Source organism: Oncorhynchus clarkii, chromosome 5 (genome assembly GCF_045791955.1).
Source record: "Oncorhynchus clarkii lewisi isolate Uvic-CL-2024 chromosome 5, UVic_Ocla_1.0, whole genome shotgun sequence".
NCBI classification, from domain to species: Eukaryota; Metazoa; Chordata; class Actinopteri; order Salmoniformes; family Salmonidae; genus Oncorhynchus; species Oncorhynchus clarkii.
The window spans coordinates 93882240-93907508 of NC_092151.1; the positions used below are offsets into that span (position 1 = coordinate 93882240).

Here is a 25269-nt window from a genome sequence, read left to right on the forward strand (position 1 = left end):
TCACACACTACTGGCCCCTGTCCATCCCCGCCCTGCTGTAGACATCTCCCTAGTCTCTCACACCACCAGTCCATCCCCACCCTGCTGTAGACAACATCTCTCCCTAGTCTCTCACACCACCAGTCCATCCCCACCCTGCTGTAGACAACATCTCTCCCTAGTCTCACACACTACTGGCCCCTGTCCTGCTGTAGACAACATCTCTCCCTAGTCTCACACACCACTGGCCCCTGTCCTGCTGTAGACAACATCTCTCCCTAGTCTCTCACCACTGGCCCCTGTCCTGCTGTAGACAACATCTCTCCCTAGTCTCACATACCACTGGCCCCTGTCCATCCCTGTCCTGCTGTAGACACCATCTCTCCCACAGCCTGTGCAGTAAACATTTGTCTGGGGTATTGTGTGTAAAATAAAAACAGTGGATGTTTCCACTGTCCAGATTTCCCATATATTTTTTTAATTAATTAATTCAAATAGTGAAATGATTTCAAATGCCCATCCCTGTGTTTCTCATTCTTTCAGGTGTTTATGTTGCACTAACCGTGTGTGTGTGTGTGTGTGTGTATTGCAGGTCTAGATGCAGAGCTGTACTACGTGAGGGATGACGTGGTAAACCACTATGCTCTCTCCTTCATCCTGCCTGTACCCAGCGAGACCAACAGCCTGCACTTTACCTGGCGCTCCAAGGATAAGGTACACGCTCGGTCTCTCTCCCTCGGTCGGCCGGTCACTCTGTCGGTCGGTCGGCCGGTCACTCTGTCGGTCGGTCGGCCGGTCACTCTGTCGGTCGGTCGGCCGGTCACTCTGTCGGTCGGTCGGCCGGTCACTCTGTCGGTCGGTCGGTCACTCGGTCTCTCTCACTCATCCTTCTTTCCGCCCCTCTCCTACAGGTTGATTACAGGATGGGTTTCCATGTAGACAAACCTGCAGCTATGAACCAACCACAGAGCAACATCTCTGCCCAGGGGGAGGTGCCTCGCACAGCCTCAGGTCTGTCAACCAATCATCACTTCCCATCCTCCACTGGTATTATGAACATTATAATTATCTTCTGTATTTTAAAAGTATGTATTAATATTCAGAGCCACAAAAAAAATATTTGAGTTCTTCTGGAACGTGTGTGTTGCTAGATCAGTCAATCAATCAAATTCTATTATAAAGCCTGCAGTAGGGTCCCTAATAAAGCCTGCAGTAGGGTCCCTAATAAAGCCTGCAGTAGGGTCCCTAATAAAGCCTGCAGTAGGGTCCCTAATAAAGCCTGCAGTAGGGTCCCTAATAAAGCCTGCAGTAGGGTCCCTAATAAAGCCTGCAGTAGGGTCCCTAATAAAGCCTGCAGTAGGGTCCCTAATAAAGCCTGCAGTAGGAACACAGGGGAACCCAGTGTAATCTCTCTCTGTCTGTCGCTGTGTTGGCTCTCTCTCTGTCAATCTGTGTTTCTCTCTCTGCAGTAGGGTAGGGTCCCTAATAAAGCCTGCAGTAGGGTCCCTAATAAAGCCTGCAGTAGGGTCCCTAATAAAGCCTGCAGTAGGAACACAGGGGAACCCAGTGTAATCTCTCTCTGTCTGTCGCTGTGTTGGCTCTCTCTCTGTCAATCTGTGTTTCTCTCTCTCTCTGTGTGTGTGTAGTGTTCAGAGTGGACCTGTTCTGCTCAGGGAAGGTAGATGGAGAGGCGGTCCTGACGGTACAGCTCAACCTCACCAGCCACTCGAACAACTTCACAGTCCTCAACTTCAAGAGGAGGAAAATGTGCTACAAACGTAAGACTCCTCTTCCTGTCAGTCAGGGCCTGAACAGTATAACCGTGTCATCGACGATTATGGGTGAAGACCGTGAATAAAATAACAGTTGTAATTGTTCAAATTAATTAATTCTATTGTATTTTTTTAGGTAAATATATACACAATAGCAGTAGTGTAAATTAATAATTATTATAAACAATTGTTTTTCTACCTTAAACCATCAAACTGTCTCCATCTCCCCCTCCAACGTGTGCTCCCTCTGATTCTGTAACACCGTTTGTGTCTGTGGCGATGCTGGAACACTGTTTGTCTGTGGCGATGCTGGAACACTGTTTGTCTGTGGCGATGCTGGAACACTGTTTGTCTGTGGCGATGCTGGAACACTGTTTGTCTGTGGCGATGCTGGAACACTGTTTGTCTGTGGCGACGCTGGATCACCGTCTGTGGCGATGCTGGAACACCGTCTGTGGCGATGCTGGAACACTGTTTGTCTGTGGCGACGCTGGATCACCGTCTGTGGCGATGCTGGAACACCGTCTGTGGCGATGCTGGAACACTGTTTGTCTGTGGCGACGCTGGATCACCGTCTGTGGCGATGCTGGATCACCGTCTGTGGCGATGCTGGATCACCGTCTGTGGCGATGCTGGAACACCGTCTGTGGCGATGCTGGAACACCTAGCATCCCGTGCTAGTTGATGATAATCCTAGTCATAGTAGCAGCCCGTGCTAGTTGATGATAATCCTAGTCATAGTAGCAGCCCTAGCTAGTTGATGATAATCCTAGTCATAGTAGCAGCCCGTGCTGCAATTATGTTAGCACAGCTGAAAACTGTTGTGCTGATTAAAGAAGCAATAAAACTGGCCTTTACACTAGTTGAGTATCTGGAGCATCAGCATTTGTGGGTTCGATTACAGGCTCAAAATAGCCAGAAACAATCAACTGTCTTCTGAAACTCGTCAGTCTATTCTTGTTCTGAGAAATGAAGGCTATTCCATGCGAGAAATTGTCAAGAAACTGAAGATCTCGCACAACGCTGTGTACTACTCCCTTCACAGAACAGCGCAAACGGGCTTTAACCAGAATAGAAAGAGGAGTGGGAGGCCCCGGTGCACAACTGAGCAAGAGGACAAGTACATTAGAGTCTAGTTTGAGAAGCAGACGCCTCACAAGTCCTCAACTGGCAGCTTCATTAAATAGTACCAGCAAAACACCAGTCTCAACGTCAACAGTGAAGAGGCGACTCTGGGATGCTGGCCCTCTAGGCAGAGTTCCTCTGTCCAGTCTCAACGTCAACAGTGAAGAGGCGACTCTGGGATGCTGGCCTTCTAGGCAGAGTTCCTCTGTCCAGTCTCAACGTCAACATTGAAGAGGCGACTCTGGGATGCTGGCCTTCTAGGCAGAGTTCCTCTGTCCAGTCTCAACGTCAACAGTGAAGAGGCGACTCTGGGATGCTGGCCTTCTAGGCAGAGTTCCTCTGTCCAGTCTCAACGTCAACAGTGAAGAGGCGACTCTGGGATGCTGGCCTTCTAGGCAGAGTTCCTCTGTCCAGTCTCAACGTCAACAGTGAAGAGGCGACTCTGGGATGCTGGCCTTCTAGGCAGAGTTCCTCTGTCCAGTCTCAACATCAACAGTGAAGAGGCGACTATGGGATGCTGGCCTTCTAGGCAGAGTTGCAAAGAAAAAATCTGTATCTCAAACTGGCCAATAAAAATAAAAGATTAAGATGGGCAAAAGTACAGACACTGAACAGAGGAACTCTGCCGTCAAGTATCTCTCTGTACTTTACTCTGTTCATCTTTTCCTCAATCCTGACTAGTCTCCCAGTCCCTGCCGCTGAAAAACATCCCCACGGCTTGTTGCTGCCACCACCGTGCTTCACCGTAGGGATGGTGCCAGGTTTCCTCCAGATATAATGCTTGGCCTTCAGGCCAAAGAGTTCAGTCTTGGTTTCATCAGACCAGAGAATCCTGTTTAAAAGGTTGTCATGTGCCTTTTTACGGAGGAGTGGTTGCGGTCTGGCCACTCTACAATGAAGGCCTGATTGGTGCTTTTTACTGAGGAGTGGTTGCGGTCTGGCCACTCTACAATGAAGGCCTGATTGGTGCTTTTTACTGAGGAGTGGTTGCGGTCTGGCCACTCTACCATGAAGGCCTGATTGGTGCTTTTTACTGAGGAGTGGTTGCGGTCTGGCCACTCTACCATGAAGACCTGATTGGTGCTTTTTACTGAGGAGTGGTTGCGGTCTGGCCACTCTACAATGAAGGCCTGATTGGTGCTTTTTACTGAGGAGTGGTTGCGGTCTGGCCACTCTACAATGAAGGCCTGATTGGTGCTTTTTACTGAGGAGTGGTTGCGGTCTGGCCACTCTACCATGAAGTCCTGATTGGTGCTTTTTACTGAGGAGTGGTTGCGGTCTGGCCACTCTACCATGAAGGCCTGATTGGTGGAGTGCTGCAGAGATGGTTGTTCTTCTGTAATGTTCTCCCATCTCCACAGAGGAACTCCAGAGCTCTGTCAAAGTGACCATTGGGTCTTGGTCACCTCCCTGACCAAGGCCCTTCTCCCCCGATTGCTCAGTTCTCCTGGGCGGCCAGCTCTAGGAAGAGTCTTGCTGTGTCCAAACTTCTTATATTTAAGAATGATGGAGGCCACTGTGTTCTTGGGGAACTTCAATGCTGCAGGCATGTTTTGGTACCCTTCCCCAAATCTGTGCCTCGACACAATCCAGTCTCTGAGCTCTACGTACAGTTCCTTCGACCTCATGGCTTGGTTTTTGCTCTGACATGCACTGTCAACTGTGGGACCTTTATATAGACAGGTGTGTGCCTTTGCAAATCATGTTCAATCAGTTGAATTTACCGAAGGTGGACTCCAATCAAGTTGTAGAAACATCTGAGGGATGATAGATGGAAACAGGATGCACCTGAGCTCAATTTCGAGTCTCATAGCAAAGGGTCTGAATACTTACGTAAATAAGGTATTTCTGATTTTATATTTAATACATTTGCTAAAACGTCTAAACCTGTTCTCACTTTGTCATTATGTAGTATTGTGTGTAGATTTCTGAGTATTTTTTTATTTATTTAATCCGTTTTTTGAATAAGGCTTTAGTGTAACAAAATGTGGATAAAGTCCAGGGGTTTCAGTACTTTCAGAAAGCGTTATGTTGATGGAAAGGTGTTTGTCTTAAGTTCTGCTGCTGCTTTTTTCAACCACACTAGATAATTACACACACACACACACACACACACCCTGCTTGTCATATGCTTTGCTGAGAGGAAACGGACAATAAATCTAATAACTCTATGCCCGCTACGGCTTATTTTAAACACGAGTCAAATCAGCCACCTGAGGAGGGTAGTGGTTTTGTGCCTCTCTCTGCCTCATATTCCGTGTTGTAAAAATGGTGTCTGTCCAGGACTGTTAAGCAGCTGGCTATTTCTAAGTTGTATCACATCTTGGTAAATGCTTAGTTTGTGAAATCTGTGTGGCTCCAGCCTTGTATACATCGGTCTACCAATCCCCTTAATGTCCCGCTACTGATCTTCATTTTGCTTCCTGCTCTAAACCGTTCTTCCTCCTCTGTGTCTCTAACAGGAATTGATTCTGATCCGAAGATTACACCGGTCTCCAACAACAAGACCATTCAGAGGCCGGAGAGTAAGTAGGCCAATCCATATCCTATATCCTGTCCCCTAAACCAGCTCCGTATAGCCATACATCCTATATCCTGTCCCCTAAACCAGCTCCGTATAGCCATACATCCTATATCCTGTCCCCTAAACCAGCTCCGTATAGCCATACATCCTATATCCTGTCCCCTAAACCAGCTCCATATAGCCATACATCCTATATCCTGTCCCCTAAACTAGACTAGAATGTTACAGCGGATAGGCTCAGACTAAGTGGCAGTATACAACCACAGAGCTTAATGGAACACAATGAGTTGTAGGATCTCCATGTACACAGCTCAATAAGGCTCTCCTCCACCTCCATGTATTCAGCCATGCAGTTCAATAAGGCTCTCCATGTATACAGTCATGCAGTTCAATAAGGCTCTCCATGTATTCAGCCATGCAGTTCAATAAGGCTCCCCTCCACCTCCATGTATTCAACCATGTAGCTCAATAAGGCTCTCCTCCATGTATTCAGCCATGCAGTTCAATAAGGCTCCCCTCCACCTCCATGTATTCAACCATGTAGCTCAATAAGGCTCTCCTCCATGTATTCAGCCATGCAGTTCAATAAGGCTCTCCTCCATCTCCATGTATTCAGCCATGCAGTTCAATAAGGCTCTCCATGTATTCAGCCATGCAGTTCAATAAGGCTCTCCATATATACAGCCATGCAGTTCAATAAGGCTCTCCTCCACCTCCATGTATACAGCCATGCAGTTCAATAAGGCTCTCCGTATTCAACCATGCAGTTCAATAAGGCTCTCCTCCACCTCCATGTATTTAGCCATGCAGTTCAATAAGGCTCTCCATGTATACAGCCATGCAGTTCAATAAGGCTCTCCATGTATACAGCCATGCAGTTCAATAAGGCTCTCCTCCACCTCCATGTATACAGCCATGCAGTTCAATAAGGCTCTCCGTATTCAACCATGCAGTTCAATAAGGCTCTCCTCCACCTCCATGTATTTAGCCATGCAGTTCAATAAGGCTCTCCATGTATACAGCCATGCAGTTCAATAAGGCTCTCCGTGTATACAGCCATGCAGTTCAATAAGGCTCTCCGTGTATACAGCCATGCAGTTCAATAAGGCTCTCCGTGTATACAGCCATGCAGTTCAATAAGGCTCTCCGTGTATACAGCCATGCAGTTCAATAAGGCTCTCCGTGTATACAGCCATGCAGTTCAATAAGGCTCTCCGTGTATACAGCCATGCAGTTCAATAAGGCTCTCCGTGTATACAGCCATGCAGTTCAATAAGGCTCTCCGTGTATACAGCCATGCAGTTCAATAAGGCTCTCCGTGTATACAGCCATGCAGTTCAATAAGGCTCTCCGTGTATACAGCCATGCAGTTCAATAAGGCTCTCCGTGTATACAGCCATGCAGTTAAATAAGGCTCTCCGTGTATACAGCCATGCAGTTCAATAAGGCTCTCCGTGCATACAGCCATGCAGTTCAATAAGGCTCTCCGTGTATACAGCCATGCAGTTCAATAAGGCTCTCCGTGTATACAGCCATGCAGTTCAATAAGGCTCCCCCCCTCGTTCACATCTCCAATCATCTCTGTTATAGCCTCTGCCTCAGCAAGGCAGTACAGCAAGGCAGTATAATACTAGACCTAGAGGGAGATGGGTTTTATCCTTTGAAACTCTCTGATTCCCCCCTCTCAACCCCCCCTCCACCTCTCTAGTCACCTCCCCCTCTCTCCAGTCACCTCTCCCTCTCTCCAGTCACCTCTCCATGGGGTTTATTCAGGACTATTATAGTGAACCGTGTGCTGTTGCTGCCTCAGTGACCAGCAGCCATTAGCTGTCCTGGTACTTAGTACTTGGTACTTGCCTTCTTCTGCTTGGGTGGGCCTGGACCTGAGGCATCTCAGAAAAGCTTTTAAAAGGCACAGGGATGAGAGGAGAGCTTTCAGACAGAGAGATGAGCTTAGACTGAGAGAGGGACTGAGACCAGCTTGGGTCAGAAGCATTGCTATTTAGAACTCCATTAGACTTGGACAGTATCCAGATTGTCATACCTTCATACAGACTTTGTGCCATACCGGGATATTTGATAATACCGACACTGAACACGAGGCGCTATTTTCAAACCCCAACTGTGCCTATTGTAATCTGAATGTTAGCAATGCTAACAAGTAAATGTAAAATCCCCTAGAGAATGCTAACGAGTGCAGTGTGATTTTTGTTGTTTTTGTCTCTGATCTGAAGTATTTGCAGGACAGATATCCCAACTCAAATCCCAAAATCAGGGGCATTAATATGGAGTTGGTCCCCCCCCCCCTTTGCTGCTATAACAGCCTCCACTTTTCTGGGAAGGTTTTCCACTAATGTTGGAACATTGCTGCGGGGACTTGCTTCCATTCAGCCACAAAAGCATTAGTGAGGTCGGGCACTGATGTTGGGGGATTAAACCTGGCTTGCAGTCGACGTGCATGGGACATTGTCATGCTGAAACAGGAAAGGGCCTTCCCCAAACTGTTGTCAAAAGGTTGGATGCACGGAATTGTCTAGAATCTCATTGTTTACTGTAGCATTAAGATTTCCCTTCACTGAAAAACAGCCCCATACCATTAATCCTGCTCCACCAAACTTTACAGTTGGGACTATGCATTCGGGCAGGTAGCGTTCTCCTGTCATCTGCCAAAGCCACATTTTATCTGTTCGGACTGCCAGATTGTGTAACGTGATTTACATATACCAATGTTGGGGTGTTTTGTGCTGTCTCTCTCTCTCTCTCTCTAACCTCTGACCTCTATCCCGCTCTCTCCTCCAGATGGAGTGTCCATTCCTACCACCTCTACCAGGGTGTTCTATATCAGTGTTGGGGTGTGCTGTGCTGTCATCTTCCTGGTGGCCATTGTCTTGGCTGTTATGCATCTACACAGCATGAAGAGAGTAGAACTGGACAACAGGTCAGTACCTGGGGGGCCTCTAAGGAGGATCAGTGATGTTGTATTGTGTGCTGTTGACAGTGTGCTGTCCTTTTTAGACTGGGTACCTCCTATTCATCCGGTGTTCCCCTAACCTTCTCACTTCAACTGATCTCCATTCACAGTGCCCTCTGTATTGGGATGCTAATATGACTAGGATTATCATCAAATAGCATGAGCTGCTAATATGACTAGGATTATCATCAACTGGCATGGGATGCTAATATGACTAGGATTATCATCAACTGGCATGGGATGCTAATATGACTAGGATTATCATCAACTGGCATGGGATGCTAATATGACTAGGATTATCATCAACTAGCACGGGATGCTAATATGACTTGCCCTCGCTAACCCGGACGACGCTAGGCCAATTGTGCGTCGCCCGGTCGCGGCCGGTTACGACAGACGCTGGGCGCGAACCCAGAGTCTCTGGTGGCACAGCTGGCGCTGCAGTACAGCGCCCATAACCACTTAGCCACCCGGGAGGCCAGTGGTTAAGTAAGTAAGCATATTGATGTCCGCACACAGCGCGTCATGAAGCCAGCACAGCTTTTAACATCTCCGTAGATATGTGCTTGGATGGATTAGAACAAGTTGAAACCCTGTACATTGGTTATGAAGATGTACCAGGAAGACCTTCTATTAACAAAAGGTCTCAGTGCTGATCACTTGTATAAACAGCACTATCTGATCCTAGATCTCCATTCCTACTCGGATGCTATGTGAGTATAGGATGTGGTCTGAATAAAAAAAATTCAGGTTCGCTACTTTTCGATTCCTACCACTGACTCCATCTTGGTAGATTTCATATAAGTCTCAGTGTTATCTCAGGTCATTGTTGATGCGTGTTTCTCTTGTGCTCTCTCGCTCGCTCTCTGTCTCTGTGTCTCTCGGTCTCTCTCTCTCTGTCTCTCTCGCTCTCCAGAACAAATTCTCACATGCTCTCACAGCCAACCAGGAATCTATCTAATGCAATATTTGAGATAAATTGAGTTGCTTTAATGCTGTTTCAGGGTTGGTTTGATTGAATCAGTCTGCTGTTGGTGAGATGTGAACGGACAGACCCTCCTTTTATTGTAAATAGGAAGATCCTGAAGAGGATTTCTTTGTGATGGGTTGTACAGCAGGGATGGGTTCTCTATCTGTTAAGTCTGTCTGGTTTGAGGCCTAGCAGGACAGAACAGGCTCCTTCAGGATGATGTCATAGGGTACCTGGCCAGGAGGCCAATAGGAGCGCCCGAAAATTACTTGATAATGATGTAAGGGAATTGTTGTGAAGTTGGCGTCTTCGTCGTACCTCCTTCCTCACATTCATCATGAGTTCATGTTCTCATCCCTCTCCCCTCCTCTGTGTTCCAGTGTTTCAGACAGTGTCAGTTCCCAGGGCCTGTCCCAGCCGTCCACCCAGACCACCCAGTACCTGAGAGCTGACACACCCAACAACGCCAGTGCTGTCACCAGTAAGAGAGAGACACACACACACACACACACACACACACACACACACACACACACACACACACACACACACACAGAAACACACACACACACAGAAACACACACACACACAGAAACACACACAGAAACACACACACAGAAACACACACACACACACAGAAACACACACACAGAAACACACACACACACACAGAAACACACACACACACACAGAAACACACACACACACACAGAAACACACACACACACAGAAACACACACACACACACACACACAGAAACACACACACACACACACACAGAAACACACACAGAAACACACACACAGAAACACACACACAGAAACACACACACACACAGAAACACACACACACACAGAAACACACACACACACAGACACACACACACACACACACACACACACACACACACACACACACACACACACACACACACACACACACAGAAACACACACACACACACACAGAAACACACAGAAACAGTAAGACACTTCCTAGACCCCCCCATCTAAATAACCTATCCAAGAACATCTTATCGTATTCAACTTGCAAGGTGCTGTAACTAACCGGTTCTGACAATGTCCTGATCCAGCCAATAGTTTAGAGTGAGTCCCCAGCGTCTGTTTGCTGTGTGACGTTCTTAAAGTCCTGTCTCTTTTCACTCTTACCCCCATTACCAAAGTAATGCACGTTATTTTCTTATGCTGACGGTCACAAACACTCTCTTTATGTTTAACGATAGGATCTGTGTCATTTGTTGGATACACACCCACCTTCTGATGCCAGCACCATGATGAGATTAGAACCATGGAGTTAGAATACTAGAATGGAACCTTCTTATGGTGAGAATAGTCAGCCATTTTGGTCAGGGAGTTGGTCAACCATGGTTTGCCAGTGCTGTGATAAGATATTGTGTAAAACAGTGAATTTGAAGACTGTATTTGTACGTTTGTTAGCTAGTAGCCAGCCAGTTTTAGAGGAATTATTTAATATTTTAAAAAAAATTCAAATTAACTGCCAATATGCCAACATTGCATTCATCAATGCAGTCAGTCTACAGCCAGACGATGATAGGACTTTTACAATTTGTAAAAGCAACACGTACTGATATTGTATCATATAACAGCACTCGTTTGTTTTTTACATTTATGGTCTGTTTACAAATATTTTAGAGGCTATTTATACAGAACATTTGTATAAAATCCATAGGAACTGTATTTATAATTATAAGACACTATTTTAGGTTACAATTCCTGATATGTCACAGGATTATGCCTCTACTGCCATTCATTCCAATTAGACTGGTTTGGATTTCTCCCTGACCAATATGGCTACCATTTTCTTGCCTGGCGACCGATCCACATCGCTCTGGCCAACTGACGTTTCTTCTCCACAATGAGTCTAGGATGAGCTTCCCTCCATTACGCTTTCTAGAAAGACTCCTCCTAGAGCTGGCCGCCCGAGCAAACTGAGCAATCGCGAAGAAGGGCCTTGGTCAGGAAGGTGACCAAGAAACCTGATGGTCACTCTGACAGAGCTTCAGATTTCCTCTGTTTAGATCAAATCAAATGTTATTTGTCACATGCGCTGAACATAACCTTACCGTGAAATGCTTACTTACAAGTAGAGGTCGACCGACTATGATTTTTCAACACCGATACCGATTATTGGAGGACCTAAAAAGCCGATGCCGATTAATCTGGCAATTTTTTAATAATGACAATTACTACAATTATTGAATGAACACTTATTTTAACGTAAAATAATACATCAATAAAATCAATTTAGCCTCAAATAAATAATGAAACATGTTCAATTTGGTTTAAATAATGCAAAAACAAAGTGTTGGAGAAGAAAGTAAAAGTGCAATATGTGCCATGTAAGAAAGCTAACGTTTAAGTTCCTTGCTCAGAACATGAGCACATATGAAAGCTGGTGGTTCCTTTTAACAGGAGTCTTCAATATTCCCAGGTAAGAAGTTTTAGGTTGTAGTTGTTATAGGAATTATAGGACTATTTCTCTCTATACCATTTGTATTTCATTAACCTTTGACTTGGATGTTCTTATAGGTACTTTAGTATTGCCAGTGTAACAGTATAGCTTCCGTCTCTCTCCTCGCTCCTACCTGGGCTCGAACCAGCAACACAACGACAACAGCCACCATCGAAGCAGCGTTACCTATGCAGAGCAAGGGGAACAACTACTAGAAGGCTCAGAGCGAGTGATGTTTGAAACGCTATTAGCGTGCGCTAACTAGCTAGCCATTTCACTTCGGTTACACTGACTTGCCTAGTTAAGTAAAGGTATAAATAAAATAAAATATATATATATATATTTTTAATCTGCAAACCGGCGCCCAAAAATACCGATTTCCGATTGTTATGAAAACTTGAAATCGGCCCTAATTAATCGGCCATTCTGATTAATCGGTCGACCTCTACTTACAAGCCTTTAACCAACAATGCACTTCAAGAAATAGAGTTAAGAAAATATTTACTAAATAAAGTAAAAAAAATCTAATAAAGTAACACGTTATTTACATAACAAAATAACGAGGCTATATACAGTGGTACTGGTAGAGTCAATGTGCAGGGGTACAGGTTAGTCGAGGTAATTCTTACATGGAGGTTGGGGTAAAGTGACTGTGCATAGACAGTAAACAGCGAGTAGCAGCAGTGTACAAAACAAAGGGGAGGGGGGGGCAATGTAAATAGTCTGGTGGCCATTTGATTATTTGTTCAGCAGTCTTATGGCTTGGGGGTAGAGGCTGTTAAGGAGATGGGAGAACCTTCCAGAAGGACAACCATCTCTGTAGCACTCCACCAATCAGGCCTTTATGGTAGAGTGGGTAGAAGGAAAGCCACTACTCAGTAAAAGACACATGATAGCCCACTTGGAGTTTGCCAAAAGGCACCTTAAGGACTCTCAGACCATGAGAAAACAAGATTATCTTGTCTGATGAAAGCAAAATTGAACTCTTTGGCCTGAATGCCAAAAGTCAGGTTTGGAGGAAACCTGTCAACATTCTTACGGTGAAGCATGGTGGTGGCAGCCTCATGCTATGGGGATGTTTTTCAGAGGCAGAAACTGGTTGACTCGTCAGGATCGAGGGAAAGATGAACAGAGCAAAGTACAGAGATCCTTGATGAAAACCTGCTCAGGACCTCAGACTGGGGAGAAGGTTCACCTTCCAACAGGACAATGACCCTAAACACACAGCCAAGACAACTCAGGAGTGGCTTCGGGATAAGTCTCAATGTCCTTGAGTGGCCCAACCGGAGCCCGGACTTGAACCCAATCAGACATTTCTGGAAAGACCAAAAAATAGCTGTGCAGCGACACTCCCCATCCAACCTGACAGAGCTTGAGGGAATCTGCAGAGAAGAATGGGAGAAACTCCCCAAATACAGGTGTGCCAAGCTTGTAGCGTCATACCCAAGAAGACTCGAGGCTGTAATCGCTTCCAAAGGTGCTTCAGCAAAGTATTGAGTAAAGGGTCTGAATACTTATGTAAATATGAGATTTCAGTTTTTATTTGTAATAAGTTGGCTAACATTTTTAAAAACCTGTTTTTGCTTTGTCATTATGGTGTATTGTGTGGAGATTGAGAATGTATATATTTTTAATCCATTTTAGAATAAGGCTGTATCAGCATTGTTTTTGTCTTATTCCATTCATGCCACCAAACATTTCCATTCATTGTGATGACTGTTTAAAAACCAATTTTATGCTTGATCTGAAAGCTCCTTATGGAGTAGCCTCCGGAGGCATGCAGAGGTCAGATTTAGTTGGTACCGCATTGCCGTGCACCTCCCAAATGTTGTAACTGTGTGGATTGCTCCGTATATATAGCTCTTCATTGACATGATTTGGTTGACGGTAGGTTGGGGCGGGATGTCCTGTATAAACACAAATGGCCAATACGGAAGTCTGATTCATCATGCATTTTACTCAGTGGTGTGTACATGAATCTGTGTAAGAGGGTGTACACTGTGGCCATCTAGTGGCTGTGTCCTCCTACTGCAGGGTGTCGGGGTTGTGTCCTCCTACTGCAGGGTGTTGGTGCTGTGTCCCCCTCCTACTGCAGGGTGACGGGGCTGTGTCCCCCTCCTACTGCAGGGTGACGGGGCTGTGTCCCCCTCCTACTGCAGGGTGACGGTGTTGTGTCCCCCTCCTACTGCAGGGTGACGGGGCTGTGTCCCCCTCCTACTGCAGGGTGACGGTGTTGTGTCCCCCTCCTACTGCAGGGTGCCGGGGCTGTGTCCCCCTCCTACTGCAGGGTGATGGGGCTGTGTCCCCCTCCTACTGCATGGTGATGGGGCTGTCTCCTCCTCCTACTGCATGGTGATGGGGCTGTCTCCTCCTCCTACTGCAGGGTGATGGGGCTGTCTCCTCCTACTGCAGGGTGATGGGGCTGTGTCCTCCTCCTACTGCAGGGTGATGGGGCTGTGTCCTCCTCCTACTGCAGGGTGATGGGGCTGTGTCCTCCTCCTACTGCAGGGTGATGGGGCTTTGTCCTCCTCCTACTGCAGGGTGATGGGGCTTTGTCCTCCTCCTACTGCAGGGTGATGGGGCTATGTCCTTCTCCTACTGCAGGGTGCTGGGGCTGTGTCCTCCTCCTACTGCCTTATATAAAGAATATGTACATAAAGATATATGAATTAGTGATGGTACAGAACGGCATAGGCAAGATGCAGTAGATGGTATCGAGTACAGTATATACATATGAGATGAGTAATGTAGGGTATGTAAACAAAGTGGCATAGTTTAAAGTCGCTAGTGCAACATTTTTTACATCAATTTCCATCATTAATGTCATTAGTGTCTGGAGTTGAGTCCGTATGTTGGCAGCAGCCACTCAATGTTAGTGATGGCTGTTTAACAGTCTGATGGCCTTGAGATAGAAGCTGTTTTTCAGTCTCTCGGTCCCTGCTTTGATGCACCTGTACTGACCTCGCCTTCTGGATGATAGCGGGGTGAACAGGCAGTGGCTCGGGTGGTTGTTGTCCTTGATGATCTTTATGGCCTTCCTGTGACATCGGGTGATGTAGGTGTCCTGGAGGGCAGGTAGTTTGCCCCCGGTGATGCGTTGTGCAGACCTCACTACCCTCTGGAGAGCCTTGCGGTTGTGGGCGGAGCAGTTGCCGTACCAGGCGGTGATTCTGCCTGACAGGAGTGTTTTTGGTGACCAGCCAAATTTCTTTAGCCTCCTGAGGTTGAAAAGGCGCTGCTGTGCCTTCTTCACGATGCTGTCTGTGTGGGTGGACCAATTCAGTTTGTCTGTGATGTGTTCGCCGAGGAACTTAAAACTTACTACCCTCTCCACTACCGTCCCATCGATGTGGATAGGGTGGTTTTGTTGACGTTGAGTGTGAGGTTATTTTCCTGACACCACACTCCGAGGGCCCTCACCTCCTCCCTGTAGGCCACCTCTTCGTTGTTGGTAATCAAGCCTATCACTGTAGTGTCGTCTGCAAATTTGATGATTGAGTTGGAGGCGTGTGTGGCCACGCAGTCATGGGTGAACAGGGAGTACAGGAGAGGGCTCAGAACGCACCCTTGTGGGGCCCCAGTGTTGCAGATCAGCGGGGAGGAGATGTTGTTACCTACCCTCACCATCTGGGGGTGGCCCGTCAGGAAGTCCAGGACCCAGTTGCACAGGGCGGGGTCTCGATCTTAATGACGAGTTTGTAGGGTACTATAGTGTTGAATGCTGAGCTGTAGTCAATGAACAGCATTCTTACATAGGTATTCCTCTTGTCCAGATGGGATAGGGCAGTGTGATGGAGATTGCATCGTCTGTGGACCTATTTGGGCGGTAAGCAAATTGAAGTGGGTCTAGGGTGTCAGGTAGGGTGGAGGTGATATGGTCCTTGACTAGTCTCTCAAAGCACTTCATGAAGCATTCTTCCTCCTCCTACTGCAGGTGGCTGTGTCCTCTAATCTGCTTTGATGTGTTTAATGGTACCATCCCACACCTGTCATTTACCCAACCCTTAATCACCTCTCTCACTCTCTTTCTCTCTCTCTCTCTCGCCCTCCCTCCACACCCCCCCTGTCCTCTCACCATCAGACCATCACCCTGGCACTGCACCCGTTCTCCAGCTTGCTGCCGCCACCTTCCCAAACCCTGAAGCCCCCGTCCATGAAACCAGAAGTAAGTTCAGTCACATGTAGTCCAGTCTTACCGTGGGCCCATCCACTGCACTAGTCCAGTCTTACCAGGGGCCCATCCCCACTGCACTAGTCCAGTCTTACCAGGGGCCCATCCTCTCTGCACTAGTCCAGTCTTACCAGGGGCCCATCCCCACTGCACTAGTCCAGTCTTACCGTGGGCCCATCCCCACTGCACTAGTCCAGTCTTACAAGGGGCCCATCCCCTCTGCACTAGTCCAGTCTTACCAGGGCCCATCCCCACTGCACTAGTCCAGTCTTACCGTGGGCCCATCCCCTCCGCACTAGTCCAGTCTTACCGTGGGCCCATCCCCTCTGCACTAGTCCAGTCTTACCGTGGGCCCATCCCCACTGCACTAGTCCAGTCTTACCAGGGGCCCATCCCCTCTGCACTAGTCCAGTCTTACCGTGGGCCCATCCCCTCTGCACTAGTCCAGTCTTACCGTGGGCCCATCCCCACTGCACTAGTCCAGTCTTACCGTGGGCCCATCCCCTCTGCACTAGTCCAGTCTTACCGTGGGCCCATCCCCTCTGCACTAGTCCAGTCTTACCGTGGGCCCATCCCCACTGCACTAGTCCAGTCTTACCGTGGGCCCATCCACTGCACTAGTCCAGTCTTACCGTGGGCCCATCCCCTCTGCACTAGTCCAGTCTTACCGTGGGCCCATCCCCACTGCACTAGTCCAGTCTTACCGTGGGCCCATCCCCACTGCACTAGTCCAGTCTTACCAGGGGCCCATCCCCTCTGCACTAGTCCAGTCTTACCGTGGGCCCATCCCCACTGCACTAGTCCAGTCTTACCGTGGGCCCATCCCCACTGCACTAGTCCAGTCTTACCGTGGGCCCATCCCCACTGCACTAGTCCAGTCTTACCAGGGGCCCATCCCCTCTGCACTAGTCCAGTCTTACCGTGGGCCCATCCCCTCTGCACTAGTCCAGTCTTACCGTGGGCCCATCCCCACTGCACTAGTCCAGTCTTACCGTGGGCCCATCCCCTCTGCACTAGTCCAGTCTTACCGTGGGCCCATCCCCTCTGCACTAGTCCAGTCTTACCGTGGGCCCATCCCCACTGCACTAGTCCAGTCTTACCGTGGGCCCATCCACTGCACTAGTCCAGTCTTACCGTGGGCCCATCCCCTCTGCACTAGTCCAGTCTTACCGTGGGCCCATCCCCACTGCACTAGTCCAGTCTTACCGTGGGCCCATCCCCACTGCACTAGTCCAGTCTTACCAGGGGCCCATCCCCTCTGCACTAGTCCAGTCTTACCGTGGGCCCATCCCCACTGCACTAGTCCAGTCTTACCGTGGGCCCATCCCCACTGCACTAGTCCAGTCTTACCGTGGGCCCATCCCCACTGCACTAGTCCAGTCTTACCGTGGGCCCATCCCCACTGCACTAGTCCAGTCTTACCGTGGGCCCATCCCCACTGCACTAGTCCAGTCTTACCGTGGGCCCATCCACTGCACTAGTCCAGTCTTACCAGGGGCCCATCCCCTCTGCACTAGTCCAGTCTTACCGTGGGCCCATCCACTGCACTAGTCCAGTCTTACCGTGGGCCCATCCCCACTGCACTAGTCCAGTCTTACCGTGGGCCCATCCCCACTGCACTAGTCCAGTCTTACCAGGGGCCCATCCTCTCTGCACTAGTCCAGTCTTACCAGGGGCCCATCCTCTCTGCACTAGTCCAGTCTTACCAGGGCCCATCCACTGCACTAGTCTCCCTGTATTTTGTCATGTCACATGATGTGGACTTTACGTTTTATTTAAAGCTTTTTCATCAAACTGTCCCCTTAAAAAAAAAAAAAAAATTGTAAATGTTTGTTTTATGACAGATGGTCCAGCACCATCCTCAAACACAATTACTTTTATTTTTTGGTGTAATGTTAATTTCTGGAGAAGGCTTAAAAATACAAGATCAAATCTGTCATGTGACATTTTTATTGTTCTGAAACACAGAGGCCCTATTCATAACTTCTACTTCTAACGGATTCATTCATCCTCATGTTTATTATCACTGTTTGTTTGTTTTTAATCATCTATAGTGTTTAGCTAATCCATCCATATTGCCGGAGTTGGCTTCAGTCCTCATAAAAGTGCAACAATACTCCTTCCAGTCAAATTAATTTCATCGAAACATACTCTCATTGGCGACGTTGCAGTGCCTTTCCTCACAGTGAGATCTACTGTGGCACCATTATCCTGTAATCTGGTAACGGACAGTTAAGGACAATGACCGTCAAATAAATGTCTTCTTTGTCATAATCGTCATATTACATTTATTTGAAGAGGGTATGTAACTTTTTTGTTTTTAAAGTGCTTATATAGTTTACCTAATATCAGTTTAAAATGTTGACATGAAAAGGGTCAAATGTGTCAATATTTTATGAGCAGAGCAGCAGTCTGGAGGAAAAGCTTTGTTTCCAAACGTTCCAAGCGCTTAAACCATTTTGTTTTTGAGTTTGTTGTCTCCAGAGCTGTGTTGTATTCGTTAGGCCGTAGAGCCAACGGTTGTCTCCAGAGCTGTGTTGTATTCGTTAGGCCGTAGAGCCAACGGTTGTCTCCAGAGCTGTGTTGTATTCGTTAGGCCGTAGAGCCAACGGTTGTCTCCAGAGCTGTGTTGTATTCGTTAGGCCGTAGAGCCAACGGTTGTCTCCAGAGCTGTGTTGTATTCGTTAGGCCGTAGAGCCAACGGTTGTCACCAGAGCTGTGTTGTATTCGTTAGGCCGTAGAGCCAACGGTTGTCTCCAGAGCTGTGTTGTATTCGTTAGGCCGTAGAGCCAACGGTTGTCTCCAGAGCTGTGTTGTATTCGTTAGGCCGTAGAGCCAACGGTTGTCTCCAGAGCTGTGTTGTATTCGTTAGGCCGTAGAGCCAACGGTTGTCTCCAGAGCTGTGTTGTATTCGTTAGGCCGTAGAGCCAACGGTTGTCTCCAGAGCTGTGTTGTATTCGTTAGGCCGTAGAGCCAACGGTTGTCTCCAGAGCTGTGTTGTATTCCTTAGGCCGTAGAGCCAACGGTTGTCTCCAGAGCTGTGTTGTATTTGTTAGACCGTAGAGCCAACGGTTGTCTCCAGAGCTGTGTTGTATTCGCTAGACCGTAGAGCCAACGGTTGTCTCCAGAGCTGTGTTGTATTCGTTAGACCGTAGAGCCAACGGTTGTCTCCAGAGCTGTGTTGTATTCGTTAGGCCGTAGAGCCAACGGTTGTCTCCAGAGCTGTGTTGTATTTGTTAGTTCTTAGAGCCAACGGTTGTCTCCAGAGCTGTGTTGTATTCGTTAGGCCGTAGAGCCAACGGTTGTCTCCAGAGCTGTGTTGAATTCGTTAGACCGTAGAGCCAACGGTTGTCTCCAGAGCTGTGTTGTATTTGTTAGACCGTAGAGCCAACGGTTGTCTCCAGAGCTGTGTTGTATTCGTTAGACCGTAGAGCCAACGGTTGTCTCCAGAGCTGTGTTGTATTTGTTAGTTCGTAGAGCCAACGGTTGTCTCCAGAGCTGTGTTGAATTCGTTAGACCGTAGAGCCAACGGTTGTCTCCAGAGCTGTGTTGTATTTGTTGGACCGTAGAGCCAACGGTTGTCACCAGAGCTGTGTTGAATTCGTTAGACCGTAGAGCCAACGGTTGTCTCCAGAGCTGTGTTGTATTTGTTAGTTCGTAGAGCCAACGGTTGTCTCCAGAGCTGTGTTGTATTCGTTAGGCCGTAGAGCCAACGGTTGTCTCCAGAGCTGTGTTGTATTCGTTAGGCCGTAGAGCCAACGGTTGTCTCCAGAGCTGTGTTGTATTCGTTAGGCCGTAGAGCCAACGGTTGTCACCAGAGCTGTGTTGTATTCGTTAGGCCGTAGAGCCAACGGTTGTCTCCAGAGCTGTGTTGTATTCGTTAGGCCGTAGAGCCAACGGTTGTCTCCAGAGCTGTGTTGTATTCGTTAGGCCGTAGAGCCAACGGTTGTCTCCAGAGCTGTGTTGTATTCGTTAGGCCGTAGAGCCAACGGTTGTCTCCAGAGCTGTGTTGTATTCGTTAGGCCGTAGAGCCAACGGTTGTCTCCAGAGCTGTGTTGTATTCGTTAGGCCGTAGAGCCAACGGTTGTCTCCAGAGCTGTGTTGTATTCGTTAGGCCGTAGAGCCAACGGTTGTCTCCAGAGCTGTGTTGTATTTGTTAGACCGTAGAGCCAACGGTTGTCTCCAGAGCTGTGTTGTATTCGCTAGACCGTAGAGCCAACGGTTGTCTCCAGAGCTGTGTTGTATTCGTTAGACCGTAGAGCCAACGGTTGTCTCCAGAGCTGTGTTGTATTCGTTAGGCCGTAGAGCCAACGGTTGTCTCCAGAGCTGTGTTGTATTTGTTAGTTCTTAGAGCCAATGGTTGTCTCCAGAGCTGTGTTGTATTCGTTAGGCCGTAGAGCCAACGGTTGTCTCCAGAGCTGTGTTGAATTCGTTAGACCGTAGAGCCAACGGTTGTCTCCAGAGCTGTGTTGTATTTGTTAGACCGTAGAGCCAACGGTTGTCTCCAGAGCTGTGTTGTATTCGTTAGACCGTAGAGCCAACGGTTGTCTCCAGAGCTGTGTTGTATTTGTTAGTTCGTAGAGCCAACGGTTGTCTCCAGAGCTGTGTTGAATTCGTTAGACCGTAGAGCCAACGGTTGTCTCCAGAGCTGTGTTGAATTTGTTGGACCGTAGAGCCAACGGTTGTCACCAGAGCTGTGTTGAATTCGTTAGACCGTAGAGCCAACGGTTGTCTCCAGAGCTGTGTTGTATTTGTTAGTTCGTAGAGCCAACGGTTGTCTCCAGAGCTGTGTTGTATTCGTTAGACCGTAGAGCCAACGGTTGTCTCCAGAGCTGTGTTGTATTCGTTAGACCGTAGAGCCAACGGTTGTCTCCAGAGCTGTGTTGTATTCGTTAGACCGTAGAGCCAACGGTTGTCTCCAGACCTGTGTTGTATTCGTTAGGCCGTAGAGCCAACGGTTGTCTCCAGACCTGTGTTGTATTCGTTAGGCCGTAGAGCCAACGGTTGTCTCCAGAGCTGTGTTGTATTCGTTAGACCGTAGAGCCAACGGTTGTCTCCAGAGCTGTGTTGTATTCGTTGGACCGTAGAGCCAACGGTTGTCTCCAGAGCTGTGTTGTATTCGTTAGACCGTAGAGCCAACGGTTGTCTCCAGAGCTGTGTTGTATTCGTTAGGCCGTAGAGCCAACGGTTGTCTCCAGAGCTGTGTTGTATTCGTTAGACCGTAGAGCCAACGGTTGTCTCCAGAGCTGTGTTGTATTCGTTAGGCTGTAGAGCCAACGGTTGTCTCCAGACCTGTGTTGTATTCGTTAGGCCGTAGAGCCAACGGTTGTCTCCAGAGCTGTGTTGTATTCGTTAGGCCGTAGAGCCAACGGTTGTCTCCAGAGCTGTGTTGTATTCGTTAGGCCGTAGAGCCAACGGTTGTCACCAGAGCTGTGTTGTATTCGTTAGGCCGTAGAGCCAACGGTTGTCTCCAGAGCTGTGTTGTATTCGTTAGGCCGTAGAGCCAACGGTTGTCTCCAGAGCTGTGTTGTATTCGTTAGGCCGTAGAGCCAACGGTTGTCTCCAGAGCTGTGTTGTATTCGTTAGGCCGTAGAGCCAACGGTTGTCACCAGAGCTGTGTTGTATTCGTTAGGCCGTAGAGCCAACGGTTGTCTCCAGAGCTGTGTTGTATTCGTTAGGCCGTAGAGCCAACGGTTGTCTCCAGAGCTGTGTTGTATTCGTTAGGCCGTAGAGCCAACGGTTGTCTCCAGAGCTGTGTTGTATTCGTTAGGCCGTAGAGCCAACGGTTGTCTCCAGAGCTGTGTTGTATTTGTTGGACCGTAGAGCCAACGGTTGTCACCAGAGCTGTGTTGAATTCGTTAGACCGTAGAGCCAACGGTTGTCTCCAGAGCTGTGTTGTATTTGTTAGTTCGTAGAGCCAACGGTTGTCTCCAGAGCTGTGTTGTATTCGTTAGACCGTAGAGCCAACGGTTGTCTCCAGAGCTGTGTTGTATTCGTTAGACCGTAGAGCCAACGGTTGTCTCCAGAGCTGTGTTGTATTCGTTAGACCGTAGAGCCAACGGTTGTCTCCAGACCTGTGTTGTATTCGTTAGGCCGTAGAGCCAACGGTTGTCTCCAGACCTGTGTTGTATTCGTTAGGCCGTAGAGCCAACGGTTGTCTCCAGAGCTGTGTTGTATTCGTTAGACCGTAGAGCCAACGGTTGTCTCCAGAGCTGTGTTGTATTCGTTGGACCGTAGAGCCAACGGTTGTCTCCAGAGCTGTGTTGTATTCGTTAGACCGTAGAGCCAACGGTTGTCTCCAGAGCTGTGTTGTATTCGTTAGGCCGTAGAGCCAACGGTTGTCTCCAGAGCTGTGTTGTATTCGTTAGACCGTAGAGCCAACGGTTGTCTCCAGAGCTGTGTTGTATTCGTTAGGCTGTAGAGCCAACGGTTGTCTCCAGACCTGTGTTGTATTCGTTAGGCCGTAGAGCCAACGGTTGTCTCCAGAGCTGTGTTGTATTCGTTAGGCCGTAGAGCCAACGGTTGTCTCCAGAGCTGTGTTGTATTCGTTAGGCCGTAGAGCCAACGGTTGTCTCCAGAGCTGTGTTGTATTCGTTAGACCGTAGAGTCAACGGTTGTCTCCAGAGCTGTGTTGTATTCGTTAGGCCGTAGAGCCAACGGTTGTCTCCAGAGCTGTGTTGTATTCGTTGGACCGTAGAGCCAACGGTTGTCTCCAGAGCTGTGTTGTATTCGTTAGGCCGTAGAGCCAACGGTTGTCTCCAGAGCTGTGTTGTATTCGTTAGGCCGTAGCCAAAGATGCAATACAAGCTCAAAACATGTTTCAACTAAAATGACAATTATGAAATCTGTGGTTATTTTCATGACAATTAATCGTCACAGATCTACTGATCAGACACCCACGGGTGGTTGATGTTTAACGTAGTTTGGTGCTGTTCTCAGTTTAGCCACTGGGTGGCAGCAAAACGTTGTGCCATCTCTCTGGTCTGAAGACTGTAGAAATACAAGGCAAATGTCTGCTCCCTGTAACAGGTTTATCTCAGAAAACATGTAAAGATGGTACTGATGGTGTGCTATAAAACCTAATATTTTATAGTTACATTATATTTTATAGTTACATTATATTTTATAGTTACATTACATTTTATAGTTACATTACATTTTATACTTACATTACATTTTATAGTACATTACATTTTATAGTACATTATATGTTATAGTTTCATTATATGTTATAGTACATTACATTACATTTTATAGTACATTACATTACATTTTATAGTACGTTACATTACATTTTATAGTACGTTACATTACATTTTATAGTTACATTACATTTTATAGTTACATTACATTTTATAGTACATTACATTTTATAGTACATTACATTTTATAGTACATTATATGTTATAGTTTCATTATATGTTATAGTTTCATTATATGTTATAGTTTCATTATATGTTATAGTTTCATTATATGTTATAGTTAATTATATGTTATAGTTTCATTATATGTTATAGTTAATTATATTTTATAGTTATTTATTATATAAAAATATATGACCTGACACTAACATATCTTATTCTGATATTTCTTGTTTCTTCTAATTGTTTTGTTTTATTTGTGTCCAGTATTGTCCTGTTAGTTAGTATTGTGCTGTTTTAAAAAATTAAATAACAAATATTTGTCACATGCTCCAAATACAACAGTGAAATGCTTCCTTACTACAAGCCCTTTAACCAACAACGCAGTTCTAAAGAAAATATAGTTAAGAAAAGATTTACTAAATAAACTAAAGTAAAAGAAATAACACCCTAAAATAACAATAATGAGGCTATATTCAAGTGGTACCTGTACTGAGTCGAGGTGCGCGGGTACATGTTGGACAGGGGTAAAGTGACTGCATGGATAAACGGAGAGTAGCAGCAGTGTAAAGAGGGGGGGGGGGGGGGTCAATGTAAATAGTTGGGGTAGCCATTTGATTAGCTGTTCAGCAGTTTTATGGCTTGGGGGGTAGAAACTGTTGAGGATCCTTTTGGTTCTAGACTCGGAGCTCCTGTACCGCATGCCTTGCGGTAGCAGAGAGAGCAGTCTATAACTAGGGTGACTGGAGTCTTTGACAATTCTTTGGGCCTTCCTCTGACACTGCCTGGTACAAAGGTCCTGGATGGCAGGAAGCTTGGTCCCAGTGATGTACTGGGCTGTACGTATTACCCTCTGTAGCGCCTTACGGTCAGATGCTGAGCAGTCGTCATATCAGGCGGTGATGCAGCCAGTCAGGAGGCTCTCGACGGTGCAGCTGTTGATATCTTTTCAGTCTCCTGAGGGGGGAAAGGCGTTGTCGTGCCCTCTTCACGACTTTCTTAGATAGTATTGTGCTGTTAGATAGTATTGTGCCGTTTTAGATAGTGTTGTGCTGTTAAACATTGCATTGCACTGCTGGAGCTGGAAACACAAACATGTCTCTTCAGCTGTTTTAACTCATCTATTTATGCAACAAATAATCTTTTGATATGATAAAGGCACATACCAATCCTGATCTCACTGTCGCCTGTAGGCATCATGTGATTTGAGGTTCATTAAGCGTGTTTCACTTTTCCATATGAAGTGGGCTTAAAATGTTTAGATTGACATATAGGATGGGAGGGATATGCGCTAGCATGCGTGACACGTTGAAGAGTTTCTTCACGAATCCCTCGGGCTTAGCTTAGTTTAGCTTGTCCTGGACTGGAGTATCTCAACCCAATTTCATACTGATGTTTTAAAGGTGCACCCTGGGATATTTTTTTTTTAACCAATAAGGCTCATCATTCATTTAACTGCCAAAATAAAGGAAACACGAGTAAAATCGGGACACAAACTATATTGAAAGCAGGTGCTTCCACACAGGTGTGGTTCCTGAGTTAATTAAGCCGTTAACATCCCATCATGCTTAGGGTCATGTATAAAAATCCACAGTTGCCCATTGTTTTAGCTAGAAGAAGAGATCTCGGTGACTTTGAAAGAGGGGTCTAGGTTTCTTCCTAGGTTTGGGCCTTTCTAGGGAGTTTTTCCTAGCCACCGTGCTTCTACACCTGCATTGCTTGCTGTGGGTTTCTGTACAGCACTTTGAGATATCAGCTGATGTACGAAGGGCTATATAAATACATTTGATTTGATTTGGTCTGAAAGGAGCATAGAGTGTTTAAAGGGTGTGTGATAGTGATGGTTATATCCGCGGGACAGTTGGGGTTTAAGGTCATGAAATATTGTGTGGATGAAGGGTGGGT

The 25269-nt window shown here is 47.0% G+C and overlaps 1 protein-coding gene across 4 annotated transcripts in view; it reads left to right on the forward strand.

The window, feature by feature from the left end:
- The window catches only part of LOC139409579 (tyrosine-protein kinase RYK-like), a 98871-nt gene that overhangs the window by 28989 nt on the left and 44613 nt on the right, over positions 1-25269 (forward strand). The window contains exons 2-8 of one of the 4 annotated variants that reach the window (XM_071154945.1): positions 572-693; positions 891-990; positions 1626-1757; positions 5339-5401; positions 8200-8338; positions 9722-9822; positions 15914-15997. In XM_071154945.1, coding sequence (XP_071011046.1) covers positions 572-693; positions 891-990; positions 1626-1757; positions 5339-5401; positions 8200-8338; positions 9722-9822; positions 15914-15997 — 741 coding nt within the window. Of the gene's footprint in view, positions 1-571; positions 694-890; positions 1027-1625; positions 1758-5338; positions 5402-8199; positions 8339-9721; positions 9823-15913; positions 15998-25269 lie in introns of all 4 variants that reach the window. The other 3 variants (XM_071154944.1, XM_071154947.1, XM_071154946.1) reach the window with 3 other exon arrangements.